The sequence below is a fragment of the Lepidochelys kempii genome, chromosome 2 (genome assembly GCF_965140285.1).
Source record: "Lepidochelys kempii isolate rLepKem1 chromosome 2, rLepKem1.hap1, whole genome shotgun sequence".
Classification (NCBI taxonomy): Eukaryota; Metazoa; Chordata; order Testudines; family Cheloniidae; genus Lepidochelys; species Lepidochelys kempii.
Window position 1 is genome coordinate 24737033 of NC_136381.1, and position 13107 is coordinate 24750139.

General features: G+C 43.1%; 1 protein-coding gene across 2 annotated transcripts in view; it reads right to left on the bottom strand.

Annotated features, from left to right (window-relative positions):
• The window catches only part of COL14A1 (collagen type XIV alpha 1 chain), a 174755-nt gene extending 161976 nt beyond the window's left edge, over positions 1–12779 (bottom strand). For both annotated transcript variants that reach the window (XM_073330233.2, XM_078851428.1), the window contains exons 1-2: positions 12616–12779; positions 4530–4640 (exon numbers count right to left, since the gene is read on the bottom strand). In XM_073330233.2, coding sequence (XP_073186334.2) covers positions 4530–4614 — 85 coding nt within the window. In that variant the 5' untranslated portion in view covers positions 4615–4640; positions 12616–12779. The remainder of the gene's footprint in view (positions 1–4529; positions 4641–12615) is intronic.
• Positions 12780–13107: the final 328 nt, after the last annotated feature.

Consider the following 13107-nt stretch of genomic DNA (forward strand, 5'->3'; position numbering starts at 1 on the left):
AAGATTAAAAGAGCACTTTCTAACAAAGCAGTGTAGCTCTGACCTACTTGTAATTAGCCATCATCAAATCAGGTAAACTTTTGGAGCCTCTACAAAACCAAAATGAAAAAGGAGGACTTGTGGCACCTTAGAAACTAACAAATTTATTTGAGCATGTCTGACAATAACAAGCAAAGAAGGACATAATCACCAGATGTGTTTGTGCTTTCTATACAGCTACAATATGATAGACTACAAGACTTGTGCCAGAATAATCTTTACATAACTAGCTGATCTTTGCTAACCACTTATTCATTTTTGTGTCTAAATGTGGGGTAGCGTGGGGGGAGGACACTTCCAGCCAGTAATTAATCACAGGGAGAAAAGAAGAGTTGTTCACGAAACAGATATTTAACTATGTCTTAGTTATGCAAAGACTAGTGTTCTGGCACAGAGAAGTACATATAACTAAGGAAGTTAAATCTAATATTTGGACAAACACAACAAAATATTGATGGGAATTACTACGTGGTCACCAACCTGAAGAGGAAATCTTTATTTCTGAAGACCTTTATTGTCTGTGGAACAAAATTTCACTTCTTGCAGAAAGAAAAAAAAAATGAATCCAAACTGAATCCGTTAACTGATAAAAATCAGTAGTGAGAGCTTGTTAAGGGGTTTTACAGGAATGAGCAAATGAATGGCTGTCAGCAACATTCAAGCAATCACCCAAAAAGAGACTAAAGACAAGTTCAAGGCCTTGGTTTATGCAGCTACATAGAAGTTAGCTATTTTTGTTAGTGCTCGAGATACATTATTCTTGAGGACAAACAGGAAAACAAAGCTTTGAAATACTCAGTATTCTAAAAGGAGGACAAAAATTCTCAAGTACATAGCTGTCAAACTGTGTAAAGCTGGCAATACTAGTTGCACTTTCTAGAATCTAATTTTATATTGTTATAAAAATTAAAAAAATTGATTAAATTGAACAAATTAATATTCCACCAAAATTATCTAGCATATACATTAGCAGCATATGGAAATTCTCACAACATGAAGTACAATCACCATCTTGTATATGTAAAAGCAAATTCTTAAATTAACACCCCAATTATTGAACGGATAAATGGGAACTCTAATGAGAGCAGACATATTTTCCTTAGTTGTGATGGTTTATTAACCAGTGTTGTTTTGCTGGGAGTAAATTTTTCATTATTTTAATAGACTGGACAAGAAGCTCCAATATTTTTAAAGTAACTTTATCCGTTGAGCAAGAAAAAAAAATTCCAAACTAAATGTGAGGGAGTAATTAAAATATTGAGTGAAAGCAGAGGGATAATAAAGGATTTGGAAGGCAGCTAGTAAATGCATCACATCAAACTGGGAGCTCAACAAATGAAAAGAATTAAAACATTAAAATCTGAAAGTTACATTTTAAGTTATCAGTGACCAACAAATAATAATAATTGGATAATTCATGAGCAAGATGGTGGAATGACTCAGCAGAAAACAATCTCACTCAGCAGGGTCTGTTTCTCAAAGGATAACATTCATAACTAGAAAGTAATATAAATTAATGTGTGGAAAAGGGATCACAGGATTGGAATAAAACCTCAAATGTGAAACTAGACCTTCCCAAACATATTCTCTCTTTCTCCTAAGGAATCAATTTATAGTTCTTCCCCAAAGCGCTTGTGCAAGATGAAACTAACCCCTATTTTTCCTGCACCTTGTTACAATGTGTTATTTCTTTAATCACTCAAAAATACTATATCATTTATAGTTAGCCAGCTGTTACAAGGAGGAGGAAGTAAATCGTTTATTGCAAAGGGAAAAAGGAAAAACTTTGTCAACAAAGGCCAAAAGGAGAGATTCAGAGGACATGTTACTTGAATTGAATCAACTGATTGTATAGAAGATTACCGCACTATTAAAAAAAAGTGTAATCAAGTATGGTGTCCTATAAAAACAGTTACTTGAATTGAAGGACATGAGGACATGAGGACTTGAATTGAGGACATGTTACTTGAATTGAATCAACTGATTGTATAGAAGATTACCGCACTATTAAAAAAAAGTGTAATCAAGTATGGTGTCCTATAAAAACTGGTGACACGCTGGTCCCGAAAATCATTGTGTGATGGATGGATGAGTTGTGTACAAAGAGTTACATGTGTGTGCTGGAGATATGTTCTTAAAATGTGTTTGGGAGGCAGTGCATAAACCCAGCATGTGCTACACAAAAGAATGTGGATTTATTTGTCTGACTGACTTGACTGCAGGCAGAGGACAATAAAAGTACATATACATATACTTGGTAAACAAAGCCATCAAGTTAACAAGTGAGGGGAGAAGACAGTTTAGCAATTGCTCTGGGGACAGAATCTGCACCCTAGAAAGCCTTCCTGGCTCTTGAGGCAGTGACAATAGACTTTGGGTAACATAAGGGGAGCAAAATGACATTTTAGTTATCCACTGCTTAGGGGACATGGGGAAAAAGCACCTTGTGATCCTGAGAAAGTTGGATCCCCTGGCCAGAAAGGCTAGAGATGCTGTTAACTTTAAGTAAATAAGCAAACTGCATAGGCAAAAATTTTAACTAGCTAAAATTAAGTTTTAGTCACTAGATAGTATGTTTTATTTTGTTTGTAACCAAACTGGTCTCTTTTTCTCTTGTTCAGTATCACTTAAATCTCTGTTCTTTGTTAATAAACTTATTTTTAGTTTTACTATAAAGTATCTACGGTATCCAAGTGCAGTTATATTAAAATGAAGTGTGAGTCTTCAGCTAACCTAACAGCCTGGTGTGTGCACTGTCTCTTGGAAGGCTGTGAACTTAATAAGTTCTGTGAGTGCCCAGTGAGAGGGACTGGACACCGCAGAGAGATGTCTCGGGAGGAACTGGGGTTCACTGATGGTTGCCTGCAGGCAAGGTTTAGACTGGCAGAGTCCCGAGGAGTTTGTTGGCAATGCAGAGAGGCTGGAGTGTCAGGGAGCAGACACACATCTTAGCAGCAGCAAAGCTCTCAACTTGCTGAGGCAGAAGAGTAACACAATGGCTTACAGTTCTGGGAGTCCTGAGCTGAATGTCACATATGTATCAAGTGTAAGATATACAGACACATATATAATCATGTGCTTCACTTCGGCTCATTAAGTCACAAGCATTTGGAGGCTAAATTTCTGTTTAGAATAGGTGCACAGAGGTAGTAGGAAGGCACAGTGAACCCCCTTCCTCTACAATAAATACTACAGCTAACATTCCCCACATTCTGGGAAGTTTGGTTAGTGCACCTAATGATGTTCCATAGCCCGAAGGGGGCATGGTCCCCCCAAGCAGAAGCACCGGAATGGGAGGGGCTAGGGCGCCATGGCTCTCCCACTTTTTAATGGCCGTAAGCGTAAGCAACTGGGGAAAGAGGGTGAAGAGGAGTGAGTGGGCGGGGGGGGGGCGAGGCTTGAGGAAAAGGGACAGTGCGTGGTCAGGGGCTTGGAGAGAAAGGGCAGCACAAGGGCAGGGACATGGTTTGGGTGCCTGTAGCCCCCCCAGATTTAGGGCTCTTCCACGGCTCCTGCCCCCAAGCAGTCAGCCAGCATCAAAGACCATTTGCAGATTGAGCAATGTCAGTAGCAGTATATGCATCTGTTAAGCATGCTCTTCCTGTGACCCCAGAGCCATTTCTGCTTGTAACTATCCTCTGGAGATAGAAAACCTAGGCACCTCTGCCTATCCACTGACTGTTTTCATCATAAACATACAACCCAACACTCCTTTCAGTGGGAAAGAGAGGGCCAAATTCCACTCTGTTATGCCTGTGCAACCTCAACTGAAGTCAAGGGGGTTGCATGAGCATAGCCAAGAGCAGAATTGGTCCTATTCTTTCGTGCTTTCAAAGCAAAGGTTGGTATGGAAGGAAAACACACTAGGACAGACTTGAGACCACTGTCAAGACCACACAGGATCATTTTTAAGCTTAGCAATACCAACAGTATATTTTTAAATAGTAATACATAAGATATAGACACAATGCAAACAAAAAGGGGTGCATGAACAATCATGACACTTGGCAGCCCAGGGCAGCAGGGCCTCATACCACCCTATATAATGTAATGATGGTATTAGCTACAGTTCCAACAAAGCAGCAATATGTATTCCATGCAAGTTCAGTGTCCCACTGCAGAATGATCATTCCCCCGCAAATGCATTTGCTTAGAAAGTAGTAACATCAATATTTTATAGCTACATTTAAGTAAACAGAATGAAGTTTTTTCCTATAACCCATTTTCAGACATTTTAACTATACAGATAAATAAGAGCAAGCTTCCTCCTAAGACACTTCAGTTCAGAGAACGTGTGAAAATGAGTCAGGAAGAGCTAGACCCCGATGATGTTACCTTTGAAGTCACGGCAAAACTCCCATTGGTGTCAATAATGCTGTACTATCCCCTTAGCAAAGGGAAAACACTATTGCATATGTAAAAGGGGAAACCCACTTCTGCACATCAGAGTGATCTAATGAAAAAGCACTGCTGTCTTATATATCAATTACCTTGACCCTGAACATGACTGATGAGATGAACTGCCAAAAAAGCCAAGAGGAACCAGCTGTGTATCTTGTATCGACAAACCTTCATCCTGGATACACGTAGTATCAGCAAGTCTGAAAACATACAGAACAGAAATATTTATCAAGCCTGTAAACCTAGAACATTCACTTAAATGAAAAATCAAGGGTCAAGTCATGGTTCCATCATATCAATTAGAGTTTTGCCATTGACTTCAAATGGGACCAGGATTTCACCCACAAACTCTGGTTAGTAACTAAAGCACTTTTCCTTGGGAAAGGCTGAGGAATTATTTGAGCATTTATTTCACTCTCCAAAGTTGCATTCTGACAAGCAACAGCCAATCTCCAAATCTTGTCAGGAAAAGGGTTGGAGCCTATGAAGTTAAAAGCTGAGGACAATTTTTTCAAAAGTGCCCCAGTTTCAGGTGCTGAATCCCTTTGGAAATCTGCTTCATATCCTTTGTGGAGCAGACAGGGAGAGTGTTGGGAACAGAAACTGCTATAATGACAAAATAAAACCTCTCTTGTTTCAAAATGAGCTTTAAAAAAAAGAGAGAGTGAGAGAGAGAGAGACACACACACACAAAACGGTGTCCTAACTGAGCATCCCTGTGAATGTCAGGCCATGTAATATGGACCAATGCTGCCCAGACAGAGTATCAAGGCATCTGAAAGAAGGATTCTATGACCACAAATACAGTAATAATTACAATTTAATATCTGCTTTGCATCCACTCCTCTGAAAGTGATTCCTTTAACAATAGGATCATGGGGTAACAGGTTTATGGTCTATAATGGCTTCACAAATGTGCACAGTTTAAAAGTAAATAGATGGATTTTCCTAATTGCCAGACCTGCAAACTCAGCCAGGAACCCATTTATCAGCGCATTTACTGTTTAACTGACGTGTGCTCCTCTAGTAAGGGGGTAAAAATTGCACAGTCAATTTAGTTAACAATTCTGCCGAGGAGTCACAATCCAGCTCACTCTCCCATAGCCCTGGAGAAGCCACTGAGCCAATTCTCTTCTACTGAAGCTTTTAATACCACTTTTATCACTCAAGTATCTGATAATTGGGGTAAAAGATCATTTTGTCACTAAAGCAAGCAGATATGGCTCAGAATACACACTGGGAATAGACCATTTTTGTACAGTCACTTTTTATTTTAAAGCGTTGTCATGGTTAGAAGAGACTTGCTTTGAAATACACTTAAGAAACAATATGAATTCATCATCTGAACTTGGCCCATATACAATTTATACTATTACAATTGTTGAATAATTGTAACCCCTCTCATAAATAAAAAATAGCAAATTCTTGATTATATTTAATTGTTTATCAAACATTTATAAAGGCACAGATTTAGAAACAACTTTGATATATATGTTCTGCTTTGCAACTTCCTCCTCTCTGCTTCCCACCTCACTCCTCTACAATCTCCCCATAGTACCACCAATAAAAAAACCCCACAAACAAACACAAACTTCCTGGTGACCTGTACTGAGTGGGTCACTCCCCTCTTAGACTCTCTTAGCTAACTCCCTTTCACATTAAAGCTCCTCACCCTCACAGTTGTACTGTGGCCTACCTTTGATCTCACTCTTTACCACTCTTCTTCATTACCTAACTCCCTCCCCTTTGCCAACATCTAAGAACATAAGAATAGCCACCCTGGGTCAGATCAATGGTCTATCTAACCCAATAGTCGGTCTTCTGACAAAAAGAAAAGGAGTACTTGTGGCACCTTAGAGACTAACCAATTTATTTGAGCATAAGCTTTCGTGAGCTACAGCTCACTTCATCGGATGCATACCGTGGAAACTGCAGCAGACTTTATATATACACAGAGAATATGAAACAATATCTCCTCCCACCCTACTGTCCTGCTGGTAATAGCTTATCTAAAGTGATCATCAGGTGGGCCATTTCCAGCACAAATCCAGGTTTTCTCACCCTCCACCCCCCACCCCCACAAATTCACTCTCCTGCTGGTGATAGCCCATCCAAAGTGACAACTCTTTACACAATGTGCATGACAATCAAGTTGGGCTATTTCCTGCACAAATCCAGGTTTTCTCACATCCCCCCACCCCCATACACACACAAACTCACTCTCCTGCTGGTAATAGCTCATCCAAACTGACCACTCTCCAAGTTTAAATCCAAGTTAAACCAGAACATCTGGGGGGAGGGTAGGAAAAAACAAGAGGACACAGGCTACCTTGCATAATGACTTAGCCACTCCCAGTCTCTATTTAAGCCTAAATTAATAGTATCCAATTTGCAAATGAATTCCAATTCAGCAGTTTCTCGCTGGAGTCTGGATTTGAAGTTTTTTTTGTTTTAAGATAGCGACCTTCATGTCTGTGATTACGTGACCACAGAGATTGAAGTGTTCTCCGACTGGTTTATGAATGTTATAATTTTTGACATCTGATTTGTGTCCATTTATTCTTTTGCGTAGAGACTGTCCAGTTTGACCAATGTACATGGCAGAGGGGCATTGCTGGCACATGATGGCATATATCACATTGGTGGATGTGCAGGTGAACGAGCCTCTGATAGTGTGACTGATGTTATTAGGCCCTGTGATGGTGTCCCCTGAATAGATATGTGGACACAGTTGGCAACGGGCTTTGTTGCAAGGATAAGTTCCTGGGTTAGTGGTTCTGTTGTGTGGTATGTGGTTGTTGGTGAGTATTTGCTTCAGGTTGCGGGGCTGTCTGTAGGCAAGGACTGGCCTGTCTCCCAAGATTTGTGAGAGTGCTGGGTCATCCTTTAGGATAGGTTGTAGATCCTTAATAATGCGTTGGAGCGGTTTTGTTGGGGGCTGAAGGTGACGGCTAGTGGCGTTCTGTTATTTTCTTTGTTAGGCCTGTCCTGTAGTAGGTAACTTCTGGGAACTCTTCTGGCTCTATCAATCTGTTTCTTTACTTCTGCGGGTGGGTATTGTAGTTGTAAGAAAGCTTGACAGAGATCTTGTAGGTGTTTGTCTCTGTCTGAGGGGTTGGAGCAAATGCGGTTGTATCGCAGAGCTTGGCTGTAGACGATGGATCGTGTGGTGTGGTCAGGGTGAAAGCTGGAGGCATGCAGGTAGGAATAGCGGTCAGTAGGTTTCCGGTATAGGGTGGTGTTTATGTGACCATTGTTTATTAGCACTGTAGTGTCCAGGAAGTGGATCTCTTGTGTGGACTGGACCACGCTGAGGTTGGTGGTGGGATGGAAATTGTTGAAATCATGGTGGAATTCCTCAAGGGCTTCTTTTCCATGGGTCCAGATGATGAAGATGTCATCAATATAGCGCAAGTAGAGTAGGGGCTTTAGGGGACGAGAGCTGAGGAAGCGTTGTTCTAAATCAGCCATAAAAACGTTGGCATACTGTGGGGCCATGCGGGTACCCATAGCAGTGCCGCTGATCTGAAGGTATACATTGTCCCCAAATGTGAAATAGTTATGGGTAAGGACAAAGTCACAAAGTTCAGCCACCAGGTTAGCCGTGACATTATCGGGGATAGTATTGACGGCTCGTAGTCCATCTTTGTGTGGAATGTTGGTGTAGAGGGCTTCTACACCCATAGTGGCCAGGATGGTGTTATCAGGAAGATCACCGATGGATTGAAGTTTCCTCAGGAAGTCAGTGGTGTCTCGAAGGTAGCTGGGAGTGCTGGTAGCGTAGGGCCTGAGGAGGGAGTCTACATAGCCAGACAATCCTGCTGTCAGGGTGCCAATGCCTGAGATGATGGGGCGCCCAGGATTTCCAGGTTTATGGATCTTGGGTAGTAGATAGAATATCCCAGGTCGGGGTTCCAGGGGTGTGTCTGTGCGGATTTGATCTTGTGCTTTTTCAGGAAGTTTCTTGAGCAAATGCTGTAGTTGCTTTTGGTAACTCTCAGTGGGATCATAGGGTAATGGCTTGTAGAAACTTGTGTTGGAGAGCTGCCGAGCAGCCTCTTGTTCATATTCCAACTTATTCATGATGACGACAGCACCTCCTTTGTCAGCCTTTTTGATTATGATGTCAGAGTTGTTTCTGAGGCTGTGGATGGCATTGCGTTCCGCATGGATTTGTGCAGGAAATAGCCCAACTTGGTTGTCATGCACATTGTGTAAAGAGTTGTCACTTTGGACGGGCTATCACCAGCAGGAGAGTGAATTTGTGGGGGGGGTGGAGGGTGAGAAAACCTGGATTTGTGCTGGAAATGGCCCACCTGATGATCACTTTAGATAAGCTATTACCAGCAGGACAGTGGGGTGGGAGGAGGTATTGTTTCATATTCTCTGTGTATATATAAAGTCTGCTGCAGTTTCCACGGTATGCATCCGATGAAGTGAGCTGTAGCTCACGAAAGCTCATGCTCAAATAAATTGGTTAGTCTCTAAGGTGCCACAAGTACTCCTTTTCTTTTTGCGAATACAGACTAACACGGCTGTTACTCTGAAACCGGTCTTCTGACAGTTGCCAATGACAGGTGCTTTAAAAGGAATGACCAGAACAGGGCAACTATTGAGTGATCCATCCCGTCATCCAGTCCCAACTTCTGTCAGTTGGAGACTTAGGGACACCCAGAGCATGGGGTTGCATCCCTAACCATCTTGGCTACTAGCCATTGGTGAACCTGTTCTATATAAAATATCTAATTAATTTTGGACCACCATGTTATTTCATTGGTAATCAATTAACTTTAGTTAGACTAGGACCAAAACCTCTAGTCTAGACAAGTTTCAGAGCTTTGATTTGTCCTCTTCATATATCCCAATCTTGCAAACACTTTCTTCAAAAGGGATTGCGGCTAGTGAACGCTATGCCTGATAGCCTTTCCAAGGTCATACCATTAGCTCAGCATGACAGTTTTTGTACTGCATTAACTATATCGGTTTAGAAACAGATACAGTCTAACGTCAGTACTGGGCAAATTAGCTGAAACAATAGTAAAGAATGGAATTGTCAGACACATAGAAGAACATAAATTGTTGGGCAAAAGTCAACCTGGTTACTATAAAGGGAAATCATGTCTTACTAATCTATTAGAGTTCTTTGAAGGGGGTCAACAAAATGTTGACAAGGGGGATCCAGTGGACATAGTGTACTTAGATTTCCAGAAAGCCTTTGACAAGGTCCCTCACCAAAAGCTCTTAAGTAAATTAAGTCGTCATGAGATAAGAGGGAAGATCCTTTCATGGACTGAGAACTGGTTAAAAGACAGGGAACAAAGGGTAGGTATAAATGGTAAATTTTCAGAATGGAGAGGGGTAACTAGTGGTGTTTCCAAAGGGTCAGTTCTAGGACCAATCCTATTCAACTTATTCATAAATGATCTGGATAAAGAGGTAAACAGTGAGGTGGCAAAGTTTGCAGATGATACTAAACTGCTCAAGATATTTAAGACCAAAGCAAACCATGAAGAACTTCAAAAAGATCTCACAAAACTAAGTGACTGGGCAACAAAATGGCAAATGAAATTTAATGTGGATAAATGTAAAGTAATGCACATTGGAAAAAATAACCCCAGCTATACATACGATATGATGGGAGCTAATTTAGCTACAACTAATCAGAAAAGAGATCTTGGAGTCATTGTGGATAGTTCTCTAAAGACGTCCATGCAGTGCGCAGCGGCAGTCAAAAAAGCAAACAGGATGTTAAGAATCATTTAAAAAGGGATAGAGAATAAGACAGAGAATATCTTATAGGCCTTATATAAATCCATGGTACGCTCACATCTTGAATACTGTGTACAGATGTGGTCTCCTCATCTCAAAAAAGATATACTGACAATAGAAAAGGTTCAGAGAAGGGCAACTAAAATGATTAGGGGGTTGGAACAGGTCCCATATGAGGAGAGATTAAAGAGGCTAGGACTTTTCAACTTGGAAAAGAGGAGACTAAAGGGGGATATGATAGAGATATATAAAACCATGAGTGATGTGGAGAAAGTGAATAAGGAAAAGTTATTTACTTGTTCCCATAATATAAGAACTAGGGGCCACCAAATGAAATTAATGGGCAGCAGCTTTAAAACAAATAAAAGGGCGTTCTTCTTTACACAGTGCACAGTCAACCTGTGGAACTCCTTGCCTGAGGAGGTTGTGAAGGCTAGGACTATAACAGGGTTTAAAAGAGAACTAGATAAATTCATGGAGGTTAAGTTCATTAATGGCTATTAGCCAGGCTAAGTAAGGAATGGTGTCCCTAGCCTCTGTTTGTCAGAGAGTTGAGATGGATGGCAGGAGAGAGATCACTTGATCATTACCTGTTGGTTCACTCCCTCTGGGACACCTGGCATTGGCCACTGTCAGCAGACAGGATACTAGGCTGGATGGACCTTTGGTCTGACCCAGTATGGTCATTCTTAGGTTCTTATATTCTTAGTTAAAGCAGTACAACCCCCTCGGGTGTGGATGCAGGTATACAGGTTCCTATATGGATATAATTTCCATTCTGTACCAATATAAGCACCTCTATGCCAGCATAGCAGTGTCCACACTAGAATCATAGAATATCAGGGTTGGAAGAGACCTCAGGAGGTCATCTAGTCCAATCCCCTGCCCAAAGCAGGACCAACACCAACTAAATCATCCCAGCCAGGGCTTTGTCAAGCCGGGCCTTAACAAGCTCTAAGGAGGGAGATTCCACCACCTCCCTAGGGAACCCATTCCAGCGCTTCACCACCTAGGCGGTTGTTAAAGCTGTACTGGAACTGTGTTCAGACAAGCCCTTACACTGTAAGCGCCTCAAGCCAGGGACACAGTCTGCTCTGTGATTTAGACAGCAATGGGCATGCTGTCAGCACTCAGCAAATAACTGGAGGATAATAAAGTACCAGCTCCTAGCTAAAAACCGGACTGTGAAATGTGTGGCAGTTGGGATCAGGCCCAATCCGAAATGAACAGGTACCAGGAAGCTAAAGGGTGATTTCAGTAGCCTGCATAGACCAGGGATTATTATTGGGAAATAAGGCAACGCAGCATCAATCCACACACAACGCGGATTTCTCTGCTCACGCTGCCCCCAGCGCACAGGCCGGATCCTTGTTACTGCTGAGGGCCGACGAAAGGCGAGGCCAAGGGCTCGGGGAAAGTAACTGCGCCCCGGAGCGGCGAGTGGAGCAAGCCCCTTGCCCCTGGCTCCTGCCGGGGCGCTCAGATGGGTTTGGTGTTCGCTGTTTCCGGCCTCCCCCCAGCCCAGCCCGCCCCCGGGTGTCTGCGGGCTGACTCGCTTCACGTGTCACCCCGCCGGGGAGGTGTTCTTGGCAAACCTACAGGGAGGGGGCGGCTCTGCGGAGGCTAGGCAGTCCCGCAGCAGTCGCCCCCGGGCGGGGCTGCGGATCCCCGTGGAATGGGTGGCCCCGGGGTGCAAACTCCTCTCTGCAGAGCTCCGGCACGATGGAAAACGGCACCGAGGGCGGGCGCGTGTTTCCTCCCTGTGCGGAGCTCGGCAAAGGAGCGGGCGGGGGGGACGGGGACCCCTGGCAAAGCCTCTGATCTCCTATCACCGCCCTCCGGAGACCGAGGAGACACCCCTCGATGACAGGCGAACCCCGGCGAGGAACTGCGAGCGCACGCCCAGGCGGACAAGTCACAAAACCCGGGCGTGGGGGGACGAAGGACAGTAAAGTCTGTGTCGTGCCGGTCAGCCCTGGGGAGCTGGTGCACCCGGCCGGCGAGGAAGTGAAGCCCAGGGAGAGCCAGAGACACCGATACAGGATGCCACGTTTTGCAGAAGATTCTGTGGATTTTTCTTTTCCATTTCAGCCCCCTTTCGCCTAAGGCTTCCCCGCGCCACTCACCTACAGCTTCCTCTCCTGGCTGGCAAGCCATCAATCAATCACATCCACCACCCATCACTGACTCTTTCAGGTGCCCCAAGTACTCCTTTTCTTTTTGACTCTTTCCTGCTTCTCCTTTGCTTATGGCCAACAAAAGTCTGAATTTTGCAGGTGGCAGATAATTATCATGATCAGTAACAACTCGGGTTGTTACCCTAGGTATTGTACAAGAGTCATCAGCTTTTAAACTACCTCCCCCCGCAAATGTAAAAAAAGTGTGACAAAATAAAATCAAACAGACCTTTGTAGTCATGAGTGGTTTAGTTGCTTGGCGAGGAAGCGTAGCTTTGCCTGGGAGAAATCACCCTTTGCTAATACACACTCCTTCTTTCCCTCCTTAATGTGGGTGTTACTCTGCCTCTAAAAGTTTCTTTCCACACTCCAGCTGCTAGTTCCTTCACAGCATGATCTGATAAGAAGAAAGGGTAGAGAAACAAGGGAGCCAATTATAAAGCAGAAGGTGGAAGGAAGAGGAAAAAGAGGAGGGGGGGGGGGCTGAAGAGTCACTGATATCCAGCCAACCCCTCCCCAGCCAGCTCTAACTCAGGATTTCAGAGAATGAATCCTTGGACTGGTGCAATTCCAGGTGTATACTGGAAATCTGAACTGAAGGGAATTTAGCCTTTTAATTTAAAGGAAACATTAGATGCTGTTGGGGGAATGGCATTAAAAGTACATTTTGGGGGTGGAGCTCAAGCAACCCTATTTTTTCCCAAGTACTGTAGTTTTCATT